Below are 23,201 nucleotides of genomic sequence, written 5' to 3' on the forward strand. Positions count from 1 at the left end.
GTATGATTACGTTAGTGGCAAAATCGGTTCCAGAGATAAAAATGCACAGACTTTTTTTCAACTTTTTCATCTCATAGCCGCTACATACATATCGCAGAGATTTTCCTAGATCATTTGTTAGGCTAATGGTCTCTGCGGTAAAAGATGTGGTCTCAGCTCTCTCTGGTGTCCGTTTCTCGTTGGACAATGAAATATCAGTATCAGTATTAAACTCTAAATATGAAAAAGAAAATAATATTTTCATTTATGAGCTAAGTAATTCCGCTTTACTTTTTTTTTATTAAGTTACTTCAGTAAAAACACCCAAAAGCCAAACATCTTTAGGTACATCGAACATCAAGCAGCAATCTCACTTATTAATCCTTGTATATTACGTCTCGATACTTTTCATCGCTATTCGAGTAATCGATATTGCAAGCTACAGCTTCGGCGTTGTATTGCGATACACACTAGGGACGGCCCATTCAATTCAGCGTTCGAGTTTCTCGGAGACTCCTTTATCACAATTGATAAGGCTACAGATACATTTGAATATGTGGAATGTGGAAGATTGAATGGGTTGATAAAGCTGAGTACTTTTCTGTCACCAGTTTGAATCTGTCATTTAACATTATCATGGAGCTCAGTATTTCCCAAAGTATAAGTCAGGAACCCCTGAAACATTGAGTCTACGGTAGCCCCACTGCTACTTCATAGCCTACACGGGTCGATAATGTGCATGACGCATTAAAAAAAAGCAAGGGCGACAAAGGAGAGCGTTGAAATGCATATTGAAACACCACACCTGTAAAGGTAAAGCTATACAAAAAAGATTGTGGATCTCTATCAAGTTCATATTATTTTGATCTCATCCAAGGCGTAGACCTTTTAGAGCACATCACACCTTATATACCCTGTGTTTTATCAATGCCCGCATATTAATTTCATTATCCATTCAATCAACGTCGGATCGGAAGTTGCTTAACCTGATACAGATGAATTGCAGCATGAGAGTCCTCATTATTTCATACCCGAGGTCATTGGGGACATAATTGATGGGCCACATGAGATCTTTCTGGCATCACACTAGACTATAATCGTAAATAATCTGGAGTACAAAGACAGAGAAAAACTAGTCATTAGTCATAACATAAGCCTAAGAAAGTGGCCGATTTGGAAGGCCGAGGTGGAAGAAAACTGTGGATTTGGCCGTCATTTAAGATCAGTTCTTTGGCAGCTTCATAAAAGTAGTAAATCATTGTTTAATTTTGGTGGAGTACACGCTAGTTATTTTGATGATAGAGCACAATACGTTTGTTTTATATTCTGTAATTGGTTGAATTTAGACCAATCCGGACTTGGAACTGTTTATGAGCAATCAAAATCATTAGTAATTTTAGAATGTTTTATAATTTATTATACTTATTTACACTACGACAAAATCAAGTAACTCAATTTTTTTTTTTATTCTGAAATGACTTAGATACTTACTATTTATGAAATTAAATAGGAAAATAAACATCAACATAAGTAAACTTACTAATATTCTCTTCTTTTAGCAAAAGCGACACTCAGATCTCTTGGCGAATGCCTAGAACTGTGGGAGTGATGGGACTTGTGCGTGGAAGTAGACCTTCGTGAAAGGGATTTCAAAGACTTGATTTCATCCTTCTTTTCAGCTTCGGCTAAAGCTTCTTGACTACCGTCCGTCTTCTCAGGCCTTTTAACTGGTTTTACGTCTCCACTGAACTTGAGTGCGAACTTGAGTTCTTCTATCAACTCGTATTTGAAGGTTGTCTGTAAATAAGTGATCTTTTATTATTATCCTTTCCATCAAGTATGTGTGACATAGAACTTGCTTGAAGTCATTATCTGTTTCAGAGTTCCGAATGGTTCTTACTAAATAAGTATAACAAAAGTTCTGTAAATTCTTGCCTAAATTTTCATCAATTTGAGGAATCTGAGCTATTAAGTAAGATGAAGGAAAACAAGATGGTGCTCATGCATCAAAATCTTGATATGCCAATTTGTGTAACTTAAGGCTTGGTATTTCTGCTAAAGTAGGTATTTCGCGCTGTCAAAATCTGCGTGCGCAATTCTTCGCCGAAGACAGCGCGCCAAAGCGCTCCCGCCACAATTTCCAGCTACACAGTATAGAAATACGCAGTTGGTTAGGTTAGGTTGACTTCCTTCCCTTCAAGCGTCACACTCACAACACTTTTTAATACAAATCATATCCAAGTGATACAAATGAAATCACCATTCAGACTTTTTGGGAATATATTCTAGAATCGAATAAATATAAAATATAACTGTAGAAGTAAACACGGTTCAAAGTGGCCGTGGCGTCGCCCGACCTTCTGGAAGTTCTGCGCCGGCTTAAAGAATTTCAAGATTACGTCACCCGACCTATCGGTAGGCCCTTGGGAGCTTGAGCGATTGGAAAAACATTTTATGATAAGTTACTCTTAGTAGCGATTATTTAGAGCTTAGATAATAAATTATAGTTGTTGCAATTTACGAAGCTTTGCATATGGTTAATAACATTAATCAGTACACGCATCAATTTTGTTCAGTCTCTTTGTTTATTAATAAATAAAAATATCATACTAAAATTGCAGAAACATATTTGTTTGTATTGGTCTGGGTGTTTTCTTTCTATAATATGTATGACGTATGTACGGGGTTCTGTATCGAAAATTACTATGAGCATCACACGCGGTTACCTGCGTACCTCTATGCACTCATGGGAGTTTAAGCAGAGGTCCCTAGAGTTTGACTTTGAGCTTTGTTTATAGTCATTACGAAGCAAACTGATGGGGAACTGCACTTGTCTTGAATTCGAAAGGGTAATTTGACGGTGTTAGGGGAATTCTAGGAATAAATACAGAGTCTCCTCATTGAGATTGAGACATTTCAATTTGAGATTTCACTTGACATTGAACACTATCTGACATAGAGTTTTCAAACACTTGTAAAAATAAAAAGTAATTACATCAAAGGCACTAAGTAGTATTGATATCAACTTTGAAGAAAATGACTGGCAAAATTACTTTCTACTCGTTCCACACGTCTTTCATGAATTATATTAAGGAATTTTTAAGCTAAATTTCAAGTAGATTGAACCAAGGAATCACTTTGTCCCATACAAACTTTGCCCCCTATTTTCACCCCCTTCATTTCATGACCACATTAATTCGGAAAATCTTTTCTTATGAGATGCCTACGTCACACAAAGAACACACCTTCCAACTTTCAGGTCTCTACGATATCCGTCAGTCATTTAGGACAAATCATTTTTATTAGTTGTCCAATACTCTATCGTTCCAGGTATGTCATTGACAGGAGGGTGCTACTATCTTAATGGGTTATTCATTAGTCCCAACTTTATGCCACTTGACATTTCAGAATCGTTTGACTTTAGATACCTAAGCGATTTGATATTCAGAGTCTTTTAATGAAATCAAGTTCTGAAATAACTTGAGGTGTTGTACCCGATCAAGCTTTTCATTGCAGGACAGTTAAATAGTTTTATTATTAGTTTCTTCTCTAAGACTTAATTTCTCAGAGTAGGTAAAGATTCCATGAGAGCAAAATTTAGCTTTATAATAGTTTTAATTTTTTTTTCCTTGAAATATTTGACGCCTTGTAATCTGTCGTTAATATAGGTCCACACAAATAAAGAATGTTTGACTTCGACTTTAATAATTATGCTCTTACATAATTATAAATAAACTAGCTTTCCGCCCGCCGCTTCGCCCGCGTGGAATTTTTCGGTTCTTATACATATAACCTATTACACTCAGATATAATGTGGCTTTCTATTGGTGAAAGATTTTTTAAAATCGGATCAGTAGATCCCGAGATTACCCCTTACAATTTAACAAATATACAAACACACAAACTTTACCTCTTTAAAATATTAGATATAGACAGGTAATTTGAAACCCTTTTTTGTTTTATTATTTTTTTTATTTTAAATATTTCATAATCCAAACTAATAGGTATTTACTGTAAGTAAATGCTAAATAGTAAATATTAGTTTGGATTGTGAAATATCCTACTAATATGTCTGGATGTTTGTTACTCTTTCACGCAAAAACTACTTTACAGTATTATTGTTTATAACCCAGATCAACATTATGACGATATGTGGCAAATAAATTTCAATAAATAAAAATAAGACGTGTCTAAAAAGCGCCATCTATCGTCATTGGTTAAAATCTACAGCACTGGACAAACTACGGTATGAAATACTCATTCGGGGTAAGCCGTGAAACGCCATCTATCAACATGGGTAAAACGAGGTAAAACATCATAATATCTAACGGGGGTAAAACGAGGTCCACGCGAACGAAGTGCGGGCGGCCGCTAGTTTATAATAGGTAGCTTTCCCTCCGCAACCTTATTGGTATTCCATGTCATGTGTCTTTTAACTGATTTCTGTTAAACATTTCATGTAAAATTTGTCCAGTTATAACTCTACTTACATCTGCATCTGTAAGCAAGGATTCATGTTCTCCAGCCCAGATGCCGAGTAAACAGAATCGTCTTTCAGTGACGTTCAGCTGCCCCTATATTTGACCTAATTTTTTATTATTTATTTGTGTCAGTGTGCTCTTCTAAAGAGTGTAAGACGATTGTATGTAGGTACTATTAAAATGTAATTTTAACTCATTGGTTTTGTCGCATATTTGAGGAATGTACTAGGTATGTATCATGAGTAGAGTCTTATTTTAAAAGGATGCCAACGATTTAAATTTCAATAGGTAGACAAAATTCATAATTCTTAATTATCAAAAATGTTAGCTTTCTCCAGTAACACTGATATTATGATACTGTGACTCATCAAAGTCATCGTTGTCAAAAATATTGACAAATCGCGAACTGTCACGCCCAAAAAACTGACACGCGTCCGACCTCCGTAAGCGCCACCGCGCGACTGATTGAGATTGTCCAAGCCGTCATGGGCGATTTTTTCCACATTTTTAAACATAGTAACTAAATAAGACGCAATATAAAAATTTCATCCGTTAAAAGCCCTCAAGTTATTTCTGAACTTTAGTTTAGTAAAAGATTCAGAATCTCAAATCGCTTATTTTAAAAATAAAACCATAAATAGAAAACGAATAGAGGTAACTTTGGGAATTTATTCTATCGAGTCAACTTCATCAAATCGTGTTTCCATCCGTTAATAGCCCTAGAAAATATCCTCAACTATGCCCAAAAAAAATCTTAGCCTTTAATTTTACTGTTTAGTACCTCAAAAATGAAAAATGAAAACCTCATTTTCGCCATTTTCTCTGCTACCCGGCCTAATTGCGGATTTTGACTGTAATAGTACGTTAATATACAGTGTGAGTCACGTTAAAGTGTACATATGAAAATAGATGAAACTAGACCTATTTTTATCGACAAAAAAGAGGTCAAAAAATTTTTGAGATTTTTTTTAAATTTTTTATAGAATTTTTTTTCTTCCAATTACTTATTGTAAAGAAAACGTAATAACTTTTAAACTAAGCGGTATATCCTGATAAAATAAAAACAGTAATAATGCTAAATAACAGGCGATACTAAAAAAATACATAAAATACACAAAAAAGGCCAACAAATATTAAAAAATGATACTTTTTGAAAAAAATCTGCTTTAAAATTCGTGTTTTTTTGGTTATTTGATAAATTTCTCCAAAAAATGCCCCTATAACCGGTGGTTTTTATTACTTTGTATTATTCTCTATCGTATTACCTTTGTAAAACCAAAAATCGCATGTCTCTATCCCTATCACAACATTTGCTATGAACGTTTGAACAAAGGCCTGCCACAACATTATTCTCCGCTACAGGTAGAGACAATTTTAATTTGAACTAAAATGCTTATTTTACTTCGAAATTTTTTGTTTTTATTTGAAATCTAACTTGTCTTTATCAAAATTACAAATCTAGAGCCATTTTCAGTTTCGTTGATAACGATGCTTTGAATGGCGCGCCCGGAGAGGCTTAGTTCAAATGATCATTGCAAACGTTGTGATAGGGATAGAGACATGCGATTTTTGGTTTTACGAAGGTAATACGATAGAGAATAATACAAAGTAATAAAAACCACCGGTTATAGGGGCATTTTTTGGAGAAATTTATCAAATAACCAAAAAAACACGAATTTTAAAGCAGATTTTTTTCAAAAAGTATCATTTTTTAATATTTGTTGGCCTTTTTTGTGTATTTTATGTATTTTTTTAGTATCGCCTGTTATTTAGCATTATTACTGTTTTTATTTTATCAGGATATACCGCTTAATTTAAAAGTTATTACGTTTTCTTTACAATAAGTAATTGGAAGAAAAAAAAATCTATAAAAAATTTAAAAAAAATCTCAAAAATTTTTTGACCTCTTTTTTATCGATAAAAATAGGTCTAGTTTCATATATTTTCATATGTACACTTTAACGTGACTCACACTGTATACTATAATACTTACGCCATATTTGACGGAGCGTTTGAAGACACCCCAAAGCATGTCCAAGGTGGATATGAAGAGCCCAATCAAGCAGCCCACACCCAGCACCACGAATGCTCCCAGCATATTCTTCATGCCCAACTGCTTTTCTTCTGCAGCGACTTCATTCTAGGAGGCAAAAATGTTCCTTCAACTTATTTTTAAATGTTCGCACACATTGACATGTGTCGGTAGGTACAGATGTGATAAACCACATGTAAAGTTCACTCGCCTTCGTGTATTGCAACAATACATAATTATATTAAAACCTTGGAACTTTAAAGATCAGAAAGGCAGGCAGTTTCAATCATGTAAATTTTCTACGGAGTTTCTCGCTCGTAAATTAACTTTTACATAATTAGTACATAGTTACTGCAGCTCAAAAGCTACTTATTTATTTAGTTTGTCATATAATTTTTAATATGCTAAAATAGTCTATTTTTAAACAAATTAACAAGAGATCGAAGTTATCAGTATCTAAGAGGAGTATTTCATACATGAGTTACGTCCACGACGTACAGCATTTACTTTACATAGTATTTACTTGTGTGTGTACGTGTACATGACGTAGTAGCGAGTAGTGAGCCATTCATTACACATGTAAAGCTCACTCGCCTTCGTGAATTGCAACAACTTATAATAGTCGTCAGTACTCTACTTACGTCACAATTTCCTCCCCCTCTCCTGTCATTCCACCAAAGATCCTTCAACTTTTTTATCTCCCCCCTCTCCTTCAACATCAACAGCGCGCGGTCAATATGAACTTTAAGCGTTGAATCTAAAACACAAATTTAACATAAATTGCCAGTAAGAAACGCATAATTCAAGCAAATAAAATATTTCTATTCATACTTTTCTTCATGCCAATCCCATAACTTTTGGAGTCGAGTAATCCGCCGATTTGAAGCAAATCACAGTGTCTTTGTTTGGTGTATTCTATGGAAGTCGATTCCATGAAAAATGCATAAGTACTGTTTTCTACTCTGAAATAAAAAAATGTGTTTATCTACTAATGTAAAAGCGAAAGGTTACTGACTGACTCACTCATCACGAAATTTCAGAAATTACAAGCGCTACGAGTCTCAAAGTTTGCATGGGGGTTCCTTTTAGAACGTAGGTGCTCACTAAGACGGGATTTTGCAAAATTCAACTCGCGCACGAAGTAAGTCATGTATAAAATTAGAGGTCATATTTTTTTTGTAAATTCTACTCACAAGTTCACACCGTCTTGATTGCTTTGAACAAGCCAACCCTTAGCAGTCATTTTCTGATTCATTTTCTTGTATATTTCATGTTTCGATTGCTGCCAAACAGAAAAATACTTGTATCGTATTAAAATATATTGAAAAGTGATTTAAATAATTAAGAAACAGTATTTACCACAAAAAATTCGTGAGTAGAACCCCCTTCTTTCGCGCCATATGATATAGACTTGTGTTTAAAAAGTTCTTCCACATTCTGGAAGGGTAGGACATTCTTCTCTACCGTGAGGAAAGCGACCAAAGTACCAACGTACGAAGCCACCATGACCATGGTGAAAAACCACCAGATACTAGTGATCATTCGAGGAGCTACAGCACTGAAAAAAACAGTTGATATCTAAAATTATTACGTCACTAAGTTATGGTTCGAGAGATTAGCTCGTTCCCATGACATACAGGGTATTTGTAAAACATCAGCAAACTTGCAGGACTAGATAGCTAGACATAAGCAAACAACATTTTGTTACTACCCGTCAATTCATGTTTTTATTAGCTTTTCCACTAACTACCTATAGGATTGTTACAAAAAGCTTCAGTGTATTTTTAAATTTTGTATAATTTTAAAGGCCAGGCACGCATTCTCGAAAATTCGCCTCGTATATGAATTTAACAATATGTACGTGAATTCCACATTGATTCAATCAAACAGATTTTCGGAATCCGAGCTTGGAGCTCTATCGGGGTTAAGCTGAATCACCCGGTGCAGAACTCTGACATTCTACTAATTGAATCCATCAATCTACAAAAGGTAAATGTATTTTACCTAGTTGCCAACATGTCCCGAATTTGATATGACTGAAGACTCGTTTATTTCAAAGTTTTTCCGTGGAACTATATTATTTATTTGTACAGAAAGTACCGGAAAACGCAGCGTGGGACGTCCACCCACAAGGTAGACCGACGACATCATAAGGGTGGCGAGAAGGCGCTGGACGCAGGCCAATCAATTAATATGGAAATCATTGGGGGAGGCCCTATGTTCAGCAGTGATGATGATGATGAAAGAAAGTATTGTTTACTTTTATCTGTATAAACGGCTTATGTAAAGTTTAGTTTAATGCCTACTGACATAGTGGTTGTGAAACATCGATCCCAGGTGTCCAGTACAAATATTTGTAATTTTATTTTAATTCTCAATTCTCAAAAAGATGAACTATCCAGATCTGCACTTTGGCTATATTGTGGAACAAATAGATAATTTTAAAACTTACATAGGCGCGATTTCGGAACCTTGCTGCATGACGGATCCAATAATAAGCCACACAGAGTTGGCAAAGCTGAACTGGTTGCTCAACTCCTCAGGCGATTCAATGCAGGGAACGAGGTTCTGCCACTCCTTGTGGGATATCCTACCCACGAATATCATTACACAGCCCAGCAAGAGTTGGATTAGGACCATGTAATACCAGACCTTAAAGTAGAGTTAATAGGGTTAAAGACGAATATGAAATAGTGACCTAAGATCAAAGTTAAAGGAGAACGGTAAAAATTAGAGAACAAAATAATAACATAAAGTGTTGGCTGACTTGTGCGCCATACCCTAAATAAAATTCAGGAAAACCTAGATTAATTATGTGTTACTTCAATTTGTGTAAAAATTACTAACGAAACTTTCTAAAAACTGAAATAGGTACTCGTATAACCTTACCATTAGCTACTTTTTTTTCCTCAGTATTTTTTTAAATAAAGCTAAGTTTTTGAAAAAACATAGGTAAGCTAACGTGGTAAATACGAGTATTATAAGAGCATGCTTACATTACCAACGTAAACTGTTTCAACAAACCTCTTTAGAGAAGACTGCCATGAAGGAAAACATCTCGGGCGGTTGCTTGCTGGGCTGTTTATACAATATTCCAATACCTAAACTCATAAACGGAGTAGAAAAGTCTATCACACTTTGACGCAGAGCGGTGATCGTGAAGTCGCAAATAGCTAGGTCGGCATCCTGCAACATGCAAATTAAATATAAGTTGCTGTAATGAAAAATGTTTGCAGCCTGATATTGCCAGCTACTTAGAAAAAGGAGTAATTGTAGATATTTACAACTGGCCATCATATTAGAAATCCAGTGGGAATGTATGTAGACGTTTATCTTCATTATCTTAGTATAAAAAATACCATCGTTGTCCTAATAAGACAAAATTCTACTGTTTTGTAACGCTTAGTTAATAGAATGCATGAAAAACCCAATCCGCAACTACCTGCGATCTGAAGAATTGGTTGATATTTGGAATACGTTTGTTTATTAAAGGAAATCAAGTCAGATACTTATTGTAAAAAAAAAATAGGTAAGAAAGAGATCATTTTAAAATCGCGTTAAAAATATCAGTTGAATATTTACGTCGTTCATTAGTTTCCGAGGCATGCCGGTCCATTTCCCATTGACAATCTTTCCATTGTCCTCTTCAACTTCGAATTCATAACTGAATCCCAAGATTTCGGCAATCTTCGCAATTAGATCAATTGAGAACCCTTCGTACCTGTCGTTCCCGACCAAATTGTGTTCAGAGTCTTTTAAATAGCCGTAAGGACCTGTCTGAAAAGGATGAATTAAAAATATTAGCATAATACGTAAGTAGTTTGTAGAGTATAAATATGCCTCCTCAAACCCGTCTGGTTAGCATGTGGAGTGACGGCCACACCTTGATAATTGTTCATATAATACGTTAATATTTTATTATTTACTTACCGTCGTAATTAATACTTTCAGCGTTTTGTTTGTAAGGGCAGTGTTCTCTGTCAGCTCACCATCAGGTATTTTAGGACGTGTAATTTCTAGAATATTCGCTTTCCATGTTCCAATCTGCACACAGGTCAAATTAAGTAAGTAATTGAGGTATTTAAAAAAAGTTATATCGCGTTCATTCGTACCGTTTGGTTACCCGATGACGTCAGCTCCAGCACATCAAAGGTAACGTCAGTTCGATCTCCAAGTCCGTTGAATAATAAAGTTCTTGTTAAACCTTCCACCTTATTCTGCAACCAAGAATAAACACTGCATTATAATTTTATCTGATCAACTAGTTGTGCCGTGCTATCTAATTAGTAGTTTCTTACCGTCTTCATAAAATTCTGTAAAGATGACCCGTATGTCCAGGCTTCGAAGTCTTCACATTTCAACGACTGCACTGTGAGAGTTTGAAGCTTTTTCAATGCAGCCTCGAATACCTGCAAAGCCAAAAACTTCCATAAACAGGGCGGTAAATTAAATTAATTTTATTTTTGTATGTATGGTAGTGACACTTTAAAGTTTGCCTTTAATAAAGTTACATTCGATACTCCACAATACATTTTAGTCAATTAAAAGCGAGCGAAATGAACAGCAATGCCCGAGGCCCGTACAATGTTGATAAACTAATGCCCGTTTTCACCTTGGGTTTTCACCATCAATCCCTAATTTTAAAGTGACCCCTATGGTAACAAATAATATGAAAGTTTCATAGGGTTCACTTAAAAATTAGGGATTGATGGTGAAAACGGGCATAACTCTCATAATGTACCTAATGTGACCAGCAGGACTAAAATGGCAACGTTATAATATGTTCATATCTGGTTCAAAATGTGTTCATTCGGATATTATTCTGAACCAGCTAATAACATATTACAACGTCGTCATTTTCTATGTTTTCAACGCAAAGAAACGATGCCATTTATACGTGCAACTTTTTAACGTAATTCTGAACAGCTTGTTTTAAAAATACAGGGTGGAAAAGATAAGTGGAATAAATAAATGTATGGAAGCTGGAAATATTGAATTTTTGGACTTTCAGGATCAGTAAACAGTTGTTTCATATAGTTTATCGTTTCCACCCAGTGTAAATTGAAGTAAATTTGAAATCATAATACGAGTATGAGTAGGTATCATAAAAGTCTTTTTTACCTTCATAGCGTCATACACTAACAGCAGTTCTGTTTTCAACTGTTCAGGTTGGAGCGTTTTCCCAGTCTCAGCGTTATAATGATTGGTGAATTCCCAAAGGTTCTCGCTTGTCTTCAAATCCATTAGCCTAAAACCTATCACAATTTAATTGAATTTCAATGGAATTCATTAGTAGATTCGCATACGCCCGAGAATGTTACGTTCAGTTGTTTCTATGTCTACAAATTGCTTTAATCAATGCGCAATGTAGTAAGTAATCTTATTACACCACGACTAGAGTATGAAGCTGTAATTCAATTTTGATGTCGAAGTAGCTACAGTTTATAAATGTTTCAGGAAATAACCGCGTCATTGACGGAAATATAAATTATGCATAAAATGTACGATTTAATTTAATAATTATGTACAATTGCCGAATAATAATTTAATTTTTGCAGATATATTTTTAAATTACTTATGAATTACAGATATAAACTTTTGATAACAGTAATTTTCATTGAATATTTCGTCAAAACATACAAGATGTAGAATTACTGAAATTATTCAATAATAATATTTTTAATGAAGGTCCTATCTAGATAATTATTATTGAAGATCAGACTTACCGGTCATGTTAACTCCACCGTACCTATACCGTTCCATGTCCAAGGTGAACAGATCCGGTGATAATATGATGTAGGAGTGCTCATCAGCCATAAGCCCGACTTGCTGAGCTTGCCGGAGTAACTGCTCCAGGTGTCTCGAAGGGCAGTCTACTATGAAGTTCACGTAGCCATTGTCTTTAGCGTTTATTAGGACGTCCCTAGAAGGTAATTGATTGTTAGATAATGTTGTGTGCTTGCTTATCTATAACTATCTAACATATCAACTTATCGAGCGTTAAAAACTCGTTATTTTATTAAAATAGAGGCACCGGGCCGAGTCACCAGCAGTCTGCTTGTGGCCACGCTATGTCTATGTAGCGTCTAGACAAACCTAAAGAGGATTTAGGACGCTATTTGGATCAAATATGTAATTGCTCAATAATGAATAATAAATAAATAAATAAAATAAAAATAAATAAATGTCCCACACAGCTGTGGCGTGGTCACAAGCAGACTGCTGGTATTCACTGGCACTCACTAGTACTCACTGGTACTCTCTGGTACTCACCGGTACTCACCGGTACTCACCGGTACTCACTGGTACTCTCCGGTACTCACCGGTACTCACTGGTACTCATCGGTACTCACTGGTATTCAGGTACCTACTTCACAAAAAATGACGTGTTTATACCCTTTTTAATCGATAATTTTGCTTTGTGTCAATGTTTGTGTCAATTCCTAACATACATAGTTAAACCAGCCAGAGTAGCGAGCTTCTTTAATCAATGAAAATATAAATAGATCAACCTCGTGAACTTGCATGTCACTGTTTCTAAAGAGTGTTTGTTTTTAGGGTTACTAAACTCGAGGTTATCGAGTTATTAGTTTCGATAGCTTTCGCGTGTAAGTTTTCAGAAAACAAAAAGTTTCAGTATTTTATCATCATCACAGTTTTCAGCCAATGAAAATATATTTTGATTGGGATGAAAACCTAAATATAGCTTAAAGATATTGGAAACGATTTTCCTTCTCTTTTCTTTTAATATTTTTTGAACCAACCTTTTCTTTAGGTAGGTACTTGCTTTCTTTACCTATGTGGAAAACTAATTTTCGGTTTGGTTATTTAAGCCACTGATCCAATTTTACTTTACACATATATTGAACCTGGGAAAAGGACTTATCACAAAATAACTGAAGGCGCAGATAAACGGTTATCATTTGTTTAGGAATAGCATGCTTTATTTATGGTTTTGGTTAGAGATACAGAGTTGATCGCGGACTTACAATGTAGGTACGAGTAATAAAGTATGTGGAATAATGTTGATACGATTTTGGGCAGAATCAGATTGTATTTTTACTATCTTTATGGCCTATATTTTGCTTACCTATAATCGCTCCCGCTGAGCTCCCTCACCCCAATGGTCAACCTGTCTGTGTCGTTGCCCATTTGCAGCAAGCTGTGCAGTCGGAACAAACTGCGTCCTCGAATGTACAGCAGCGTGAAGTTTTTCCACTGCTTCTGCAGTACTAACTGTTCTACCACCTGCGTACATAAAGTTATTTTAAAAAACTCGCACACCGAGGGGTTTGTGTATGTAAATAGTTTGTTCTTGAAATTAAGGTATGGGAGCTGCACTTTAATATTAATTTTATTATTGTTATAGGACCGACAACATCATAAAGGTAGCAGGAAGGCGCTGGACGCTGGCCGCTACCAACCGATCAACATGGAAATCATTAGAGGGAGGCCTATGTTCAGCATGGGACATCCTATTGACTGAAATGATGATGATGATGATGATTGTTAAAGCGGCAACTTAAATACATCATTTTGTAAATTTCAATTGTCTATCTATAGCTATCACGTTCATGATATACAGCCTAGTGACAGATAGTGGAGTCTCAGTAATGCGGTCCTTTTCCCTTTGGGTACGGAACCGTACAAATGAGAACTTAGGTATTTGAGCCTATTATCAAAAGGACTTGACTCTAAATAAAAAGTTCTTAACAAAGTAAATTGTATTCTGTCGGGCTTGATTCAAGTTCATTTTTAAGTCGTTAACAGAAAGCCCAGAAAGCTCAATGAATATCTCTTGCCTTTGTAAACTTTCCATTGTTGGATGTTTTTGTGTTGAGGTGTCTTAGATACTTTGTTAAACTCGCATCAATCATCCACCTCACATAAATTACCCACACATTATACGTATGTATTTCTTCGCGAATTCAAGCGTAATGATGTACTTTCTCTAAAGTTGTTTTAGTAAGGCTGAATGAGCTCAAGAACTCTGTGTACTTATTTGTTTATGACTATTTATTGTGTTTGACTATTTCTGAAGGCTGATGACTCATTTGTTATCATTCTCTAGTTACAGATTGATCTCGTATAAATTGTACATTTTTTGCCTTTTCAATGTTGGTAAGTAATTCGTTTTTGGAAAAATGCATGTTCCATAAATTGACACGAACTATTGGAAACTCTACCTGTCTATTCATAAATTAAAGTGTATTTATAAAACTCATCATCATTTCAGCCATAGGACGTCCACTGCTGAACATAGGCCTACCCAATAATAATTTGATTGAAAATAGTGAGATCTCTGAAGTGCTTTCAGCCATTTCCCACTACCTTTACCTGTTGACCCAAAGCAGTGGTACCTAGGACATAAGGCCTAATTGCAATAAATAACTTTTACATTGTCACTTACGTTATTATAAACTTCTGGGCTGGGGTACAAGTTCAAAAGCGACCAATCGTTGGGATACGTGAAGTCGTACCGAAGCAACACGTGCGGCAGCTCCATGATATCGCAGAGAGACTGGATGATCTCGCTCCCTCGGCCTCCAACGCCATCTATTATTCCTATCACGCCTTCCTGAAAAAGATTTTTTCTTAAGATTAAAAATCTGTCCGATAATTGCGCATACGCATAAGAATAGTCAAAAAATTTAACACTTAAAAATTTCTGTAACTTTATTTCAAGTATTCTCAAGCTGTATACAGGGTGTTAGGTAAATAGGTATATGAGCCGACACTAGCCCATGTTAACATGGTCATATAAATGGTATGGTGAAGTCAGAAAATTGATATCTTCATTTTAATTATTTTATTTTTCATACAAATCGGATTTAATAAAATTTATTTTGTATGAAAATTAAAAAAAATAAAATGATGATATCAAATTTCTGACTTCACCATACCATTTATAGGCCCATGTTAACATGGGCTAGTGTCGGCTCATATACCCATTTACCTAACACTCTGTATAGTACTTACACAAAAACATTATCATAGCTGACTCATAAAGTGTACCGTAAAAGGTCCTAAAGCCAAAAGTTTAAATTCACCTTAGATTACTTGGCATAGTAACAAAAGAAGCAAATATTGCTTATGTGTGGCTCAAGTAGCTCAGTGTGCGTACTGTACCGTATAAAAAATTTCTACCGTGACAGCGGTAAACGGAGCCAACAATAACAGTTGAGGCAAACTATGTGAAGTAAATACAATTTATCAACATTATAATCAAAATCAAAATCCAGGATGCGGGCGGCGCAGGACCGGTCATTATGGAAATCCTTGGGGGAGGCCTTTGTTCAGCAGTGGACGTCATTTGGCTGAAACGAACGAATGAAGATAAAACATTGTTAAAAGAAAAACGTATACTCACGTCAGCAAGCTCACAGACGTGCGTCCTCACTTCGAGGATCTCCCCTCTCTTGGAGACCTCCTTGATTGTGGGCGTGAAGTTGGCTAGCTTAGCGCTGAGAGTGAACGCCTCTTTCAGGTCCTCTGCATCTTCGTAGAAGATACCCCCTGGAATCAGGGATGGATAGATTTTTAAACAATTTTGGAAGACTAAGGCTGAGTTGCACCATCTTATTTCGAATTTGACAAACGTCAAAAATCTGTCAAACTCCATAAAAAAGCACCGGTTATTGTTAAAATTACAGTCAAAGTAAGTTGGTGCAACTCCGCCTAAAACAAGTACAGCATTGAATAAATACTTGTGTTGTTAAAAATATGTACTACCTATATTAGCTCTATTTGTCTAGGGTTCTATGAATAAAATTAGTGTACGACTTTAAAATTATTTGTTGTTAAAGTTCACGTTTCCTGCCCTTTCCTACAGTTCCATTTATGGAAAGCATGGGAAAGCAACATGAAAAAATTATCTTGATTTAAAATCCAAAAATCATTTTTTTCATGCTTCGAATTAAAAGTAAATTTCCTGGCTTTGCGCTACAGTAAGTGCATTGTGCTGCTGTTAATCAATTTACTCATGCATCATAGGTTTTTTCACGCTAGCTTTCACGTAAGCAATGGGTTTTGACGTTTGTTTACTGTGCTAATCGATTTACATATTGTAGACTACACAATACGTCGACTGGAATGCATGGTCATAGTTAAAAAATACTGTGGCTGAATCATGCCAAGGAGATATTTTTAAATTATAACTGGAAAGCATTAACTCCACATTTAGAATTAGTTATTAATTTATTTAATTAAGTTAAACTTAATTAAGTTACTAAGCATTAAAGCTTTTTGCTTTAATAATTGAAAAGATAGAGATAATACAAACCAATCCGTAAATCCTCTGCAAAAACATAAGCTGCTGCCACTACTACAAAACACAAAATCTTCGCACCCATCGTATCCGATCATTTCATATCCATAACCGATCAACTTTTAACCACAGTTAATCACCGTCAAATCCGCGTTCGGTTAGTGCCAATAAACCTTAATTAGTTTATGTTTCGGCGGCGTCATTGTAATTATCCGAAGTTTAGTTTAGAGTTAGTGATGTATAAAACCGGCGTAATGTTGTGAGTGACCGACCGCGCGACCGTCAGTAATGTGTTTGGACGACGGCGCACGCGACACGACGCGTCAGAAATAATCCGCCTATATTTAGGACGAGTTTTCCACAAAACGACATAGTTTCGCCCGAGCGTCGTCTATCTGTGTCGCGGTGACAGTAGCGCGATAGCAAAAAGCTTTTTAAATGGAAAAACTCGATTGCAATTTCCTTGTAAGCTTTGTGATGTTTTTTTTCTGTCAATAGTAGCATTGGTTTTATAATATTACCGTTTTTTTTTATCATAGCTTTACCAATTAGCCAATTTCGTTAGCTGCAACTGGAGGTTCCAAGAAAAAGCAAACTTTATTTAATTAAATTTAATTTAAAAAAAATTAAATGCAATAAAATTAAAATTAGGTAAGCTAGTGATACCGTCTCGAAGTATGAAACAAATATTCAGTTCTACTTTATAGCTATAAAGATTTCAATCTACTCAGGCCATTTGAAATTCAGTAATCAATGGATTACTTCAGCCATTATCAGATCCAAATTTGAAGTCTCCATCACGATCTTCGTAGTTCTCACGATCTTCAATAAACCTACAACCTAACCTACAAATAAGTCATGGCGCTCTACTAGATATTATAAAAACTCTAGATCTACATATTTTTCAGTCATAATATTTTTAAGCGTCAATTTCGTGTAAACGTAAATTAAACGATTTTCACAATTTCAAGTCAATACCGAAATGAAGGGTCGACTAAACAAAGAGGTACTTAGATTGAAATGAACGTTTAAAATGGATTACTTTCATTTGGTAAATAATGTTGCGATGACTCTTCAAGTATTTGGGAAATTTGATCTCGTAGACAGCGATACTAAATGGATTTTACTAATTTAAAACGTGCCTATCTCCAGATAGGTAAGTAGGTACTTACTTTAATTACAATCTAAGATTATTATCCATTTTATTGTTGGAAAAGTTGTAGCAAGACACGACAAAAATAATGTAAGTACCTACTTACCTTGTAAATCAAAATTAGATAGGTAGGTACCGTCACCATTATAAATAATTGGAATTCGTTGTTCCTTTTGATCTCACTGAACCAAACGAATCGTTTCAAATCGAAGTGTCTAACAATTACTTCTATTTTTATCGAGTGAAGTGTAGTGGAATAGAGAATCAGCCGCGTCCCACTTTTCGCGCAATTTTATTAGTATGCAAGTAATCGCTGCTCAAATGTTGCACCATCGGAGGTAGCCCCGATTGATGTTTTAAAAGTCTAGCATTTTTCATTTTCATTACAAAAACATGACCCTCTATAATTTGCGGGAGGAAAATAGATAATTTTGATTGTTTACACTAAGTAGCAATGCTGAGTAAATGATTTGGAGAAGCCTGATTTACCTGCCTATTTGTCCGATAGTCGCCATAGCATAAGAAAGAAAAGAATTTTGATGGCAACTGAGCCATTCGCAAACATAGGTGAGACGACGCAAAATGTCCTTATGTGGAATGGCGTTAACTAATAATTCTAATTTACTCGTATTTTTTATTTAAAACATAATTTCATTTCAAAACGCTTTGGTAGAAGCAAACGCACGCAGTTCAAAAGTTTAGCAACATTTATATCCATTGAGCAGTCGTCAAATGCAAAATGAAAATAGTTCAAGCGCTGAAGTATACTAAAAATTTTACGGCCTTTGTTGAGAAATCTCGTTATTCAAATTTCGGGAACGAGGCGTAAGTATTATTTTAAGTAACTGGTACTGCATCACTATAAATTATTTCTATATTTAATTTTAAATTCCTATTGAAACCAGTGGATAAAATAAGATTCAATGCTTAGAATTATTAACATTAGCACGGACTGAATCAAAGTCGCAAATAAAAATGAAAAACATAAGGGTTCCGTTTTTTTCTTGGCTACGGAACACTAAAAATTTCCTGTGTAGTCCATTAGATTTATTACTTTTTAATACAAAATGGCAGGCTCACTTTGTTTTTTCAATAAAAAGGCAGAAAATGGAAATAAACATTGTGGAGAACTAACTCAATAACTCATATTTATACAATAATACAGACACGGAAATATTATCGTTACCTTTAGTAGTTGAGTAAACAGTTTCAGAAACTCTCTTTTCCTGTATTTATCCTTATTGAGCGGTTATTTATTTTATACCAGGTTAAATCACAGATAAAAATAAGAAATATAAATATAGGTACTTTTCCTAAAATTATTGTACTTTTAGACATCTCTGTGCTCTAGAGTAAAGTTGTACAAACTCCGCAATACAGGTTGCCGCCAAATTGTAAAATGAAATCCACTGAACAAACCAACAAGTGTAGTAGACAGTTTTAATATTAGTTACCATAGTACTTACTCGTATGGCGAAGCAAACAGAAGGATCGCATAAATTTCAGTTCTAATGGTAAACAACGTGTGAGCTCTCATTTCAAGCTCTGGAAAACCTATCTAGATTTCATAAACGAATGCCTGAGCGCAGAGTGGTCAAGATAACTTGAGTAACCTATAGGTCAGTTATCGGCTATCACTACATACGCAATTAAACCGTTTCTGCTGAAGACAATTGTGTTTGTGTCACACGGACACATTCCAAACATCCAACTTGTTATTTTTCTAAATAACGAAACATTTTCGTTTTTCATATTATTTTAAAAAGTAGATACCTCTTAGTTTTTAAAAATACTTAAGGAAAATCCAGACGACTTTCAGTAGTCTATTTATCCTATACACAAATACCTAAAGTGTAAATTAAGTTCTAATAGCTTTTTGGCAAATGTTTATTAATTGTTTCACGAGATTAATAATAAGGTTGTTATTGAGCAGAAGTACATCACAATCAACAGCACATAAAGCCACACATTAAATACGTATTAAACATAGGTAGGTAAGTAGTTTTTTTATCAATGCTATTTTTTTAACATTCTTGTAACATCGGGTGAGTTTACGTCCAAATACCAGCCTATACAGGTATGTAATATTAAAAATTCACTTCACTGATTCACCAAGAATTTAGTATGCCACTCGCGGCAGCGGTGTGTGCGACGTCGCAATCTGCAGCGCTGTCGGCAAGTGCTTTTAATATGCCCGCCAGGTTGCATGTCACACACAGACATTGTTTAATTCAAGTAATTATTAACATACTGGTATATCTACGAGATGAGTTGTAGCGCTTTCTATAAGCGTATCGGTACAAGACAACGAAAATGGAATAGGTTGGGTCGGATCTAGAAGAAATTTATTAAAGAGTTTAAGCTTATTTTCTCAACTAATTTTGGTTATTCTTCTATCGTGTGGATTTGTGATAATTTAAGTGACGATCTGTTTCAAATCTTTGTGAACCGCCATTGTTGTATCAATAATTGTTCCTTTCTTTGTGTATCATTATTTTCATTCAACCAAACTTGGTAAAACACGAAATAAATTCGTGCTTCCAGATCAAAAGTAAACTCAAGTTTGAAGAAGTTTATGTTTCAAAAAATCAATCTTCATTCGTTTCATTTCAAGTATGAGACTACTTAATACCCAATACAACGGTTGTGTGGAAAGACATTACAAACAAACGCGCTTCGCTATTAGGTTTTTCTCCGGCATTGTTAGCCCTAATGACTGCTTAGCACGGGAATGGTGTTTCTGCTACGATGCTCTCATTTTGCTTCAACCGCCTTATTAGCGCTTACTACATTATGCAATAACTACCTTTGTTTAATACTTGCTCGTTAGTGGTACATGAGATCAAGAATCTTTAAAATTAAAACCGATATATTTTTGCAACATAATTAAACGACTGAAATCACAATACGAGTACTCATACATAGGTAATAACACTTTTAAAAGTTCATAAAGCACATGACATGAGTCAATCAGACCGATGACTTAACCCACCCTGTGAAACAATACAATTGATTGAAGCCTGAAATGCGAGAGATTGTCGGGGCTTCGTTATTTTAACTAAGAATATTCATTCATAAAGGTTTACTTTGTCACAATACTACTAACTTTGACGAATAAATTCGGTATTTTGCTGACTAAGTCTATCTACATCAGCAGACTACAACCAGAATATTACAGATCAATAAATTTTACGATAGCAAAAGTAAATGAAATCCGTATATGTTGCTTCATATATCAGAGCATTGAGCTACTGTGATTTTCAATGAAGGCATAAAATTTACGAGGAGCTCACAAATATCAATAGTGCATCATGTAGGATTATCCACTTTAAACGGGATAGTCCAAAATCGAATATACGACTGATAAAAATAAATTGCTACAATAAAGTCAGTGACCTGACAATTTTAAATCAAATTGTTATAAAGTGGCCACGATAGCAATTATTTAGGTATTTGATACCCTAACCAATAATTCCAAGAAAAACTTCCCTGAAAACACTTCAATTTATCCCTGAAAACCCATTTAGTTCAATTATCTGTACCAATAATTTTCCTATTCAGTGATATCATAAAATTGAGTTGGCAAACAAATAACGCGAAGTTCCTATCTCTACCAGGATCTGAGGTTAATTTGAATATTAATAGATCTTACTCAAAATCTTAATTAGGTAATTAGTGATATAAATCACATAAAGAATAAGCTCTTTAATTTGTTAAACACAGTTGGTTTCTGCAAAGTAAATGTGGTATGTACCTAGTATAAACGCAATAAAAAGTAGGCGCTAGATTGAATCCGTTTTCCGATACTGTAGGCATCAATACTGTACCATTTTGTCTTTTTCACGATGCAGCATTCGAGTCATAAATCTTACTTTACAAAATAATGTAGACATACATCAGACTAGGTATACCTACGTTTTTTCTATAAACACTGTTCTTGTGTATTTGTAGTAAGTAGGTACGATTTTTCAACAAACATTTTTGGTCTGATGAGGTTGTCCCTAGTACCTCGCGCAGATACGATCCCTAAAAATAGTGCTAAAAGTAGGTGATAAATCTATGCTGGTCTACAATGAATTTTTCGACTAACAATGTAGGTAATACAGCTGCAAACAAGGACCTGTCATTTTGTAAGCCATAAATATTTGTGATAATTTTATTAAAGTGTCATTAAAGAGACTTTTCAAACAAAAAATGGTGTAGAACCTCGCATGATGTAACTCTAAAATCTCGAGGTCATCGATTAATCAATTAATTGCTGCGCAGCGCTGTAACTGAGAGCCATAAGCAAATTAATGGAATAAAGTGCAGCGGGGAAAGCGAGGTAAATCATGCACTTACCTATTAAAAACATGGTACGCTATATATATGTACGTTGAGGAGTATAATATGATGGTATTTATTGGCAGCGTTTGAACCAACGTGGATATTATTATTCACAAACTTGCTCGTAAAGTGACTCTTATAATACTTTTAGGTTCACAGAATATCTTATCGATGAGAAAAATTGACTTACTATTTTCTGAAAAGAAAGCCTTAAATGCTTGTAAATTACTATTGCCACAAAGATACATTTATATAATAAGATTTAACCGCAATAATAAAAAATAAAGCTCCCCTGAATAGCGTAATACCATTTGAAAGCAGCGCGTAGGTGTCATAGAGGTGCCAAATACTCGCGTCTAGACGTTACCTAAAGGTTTACTATTTGTCGCTACAGAAATAAGTTTAAAGCAATGCCATTGCAAAACCTAATCCGTTTTGCGAATAAGTACTACATTTTGATCCTCCTCACAGACAGCAGAGTAAAGACACCCACACACGAGTTCTAAGCATGCATACGTCGTACTAGCATGCTACTTATTTTGAGTATCAAAGAGAGACGTACTCGTAGTCCTAAGGCCTCAGCCTCGAACTTAGCGGGCAGCGGGGCGGGAGCGGCGGCGGCGCTGGAGCGGGGCGGGCAACGCAGACCCGTTCTCGAAACAAGCGGGCAGCTCGCGCGGCGCTTTAGCGGCGAAGTGTTGTGTTCGGGGTTGTGTTGTCGAGATATTTGTTTTTATTCGCAAACGAAATGTCTGAACAACGGCGACAATTTTATTTCGATTCAAATTTATTCCTAACGCTCGATTTATTGTGGGCAAAAGAAGCAGTGCGCTGCCCGCTCGTTGCCCGCTCCCTCGCCGCTGCCCGCTCGTTGCCCGCTCCGGCGCCGCTGCCGCGCCGCTGTTTTCGAGAACCGGTCTATTTAATTTTACGCATAAGATCCTTCCGCTCCCGCCCCGCCGC

General features: G+C 35.4%; 1 protein-coding gene across 1 annotated transcript; it reads right to left on the reverse strand.

The window, feature by feature from the left end:
* Positions 1-1,382: 1,382 nt before the first annotated feature.
* LOC135076195 (glutamate receptor ionotropic, kainate 3-like) lies at positions 1,383-17,056 on the reverse strand. Its single transcript, XM_063970674.1, has 18 exons — positions 16,775-17,056; positions 15,863-16,008; positions 14,903-15,070; positions 13,583-13,740; positions 12,219-12,415; positions 11,614-11,747; positions 10,791-10,901; positions 10,605-10,709; positions 10,423-10,536; positions 10,075-10,269; positions 9,517-9,678; positions 8,945-9,144; positions 7,852-8,050; positions 7,686-7,774; positions 7,324-7,454; positions 7,134-7,249; positions 6,454-6,600; positions 1,383-1,776 (listed from the first exon to the last, which is right to left on the reverse strand). The coding sequence occupies exons 1-18, from the start codon at positions 16,842-16,844 to the stop codon at positions 1,519-1,521; spliced, it is 2,700 nt and encodes an 899-aa protein (XP_063826744.1). The 5' UTR covers positions 16,845-17,056; the 3' UTR covers positions 1,383-1,518.
* Positions 17,057-23,201: the final 6,145 nt, after the last annotated feature.

The sequence above is a fragment of the Ostrinia nubilalis genome, chromosome 11 (assembly GCF_963855985.1).
Source record: "Ostrinia nubilalis chromosome 11, ilOstNubi1.1, whole genome shotgun sequence".
Taxonomy (NCBI): Eukaryota; Metazoa; Arthropoda; class Insecta; order Lepidoptera; family Crambidae; genus Ostrinia; species Ostrinia nubilalis.

Coding starts and splice junctions, on each gene's coding strand:
- LOC135076195 (XM_063970674.1), bottom strand. CDS start 16,844: ATGGGTGCGAAGATTTTGTGTTTTGTAGTAGTGGCAGCAGCTTATGTT. Junction 11,748..12,218: donor CGGTGGAGTTAACATGACCG/GTAAGTCTGATC, acceptor AAATTGTGATAG/GTTTTAGGCTAATGGATTTG. Junction 6,601..7,133: donor GAGGGGGAGGAAATTGTGAC/GTAAGTAGAGTA, acceptor TTTGCCTCCTAG/AATGAAGTCGCTGCAGAAGA.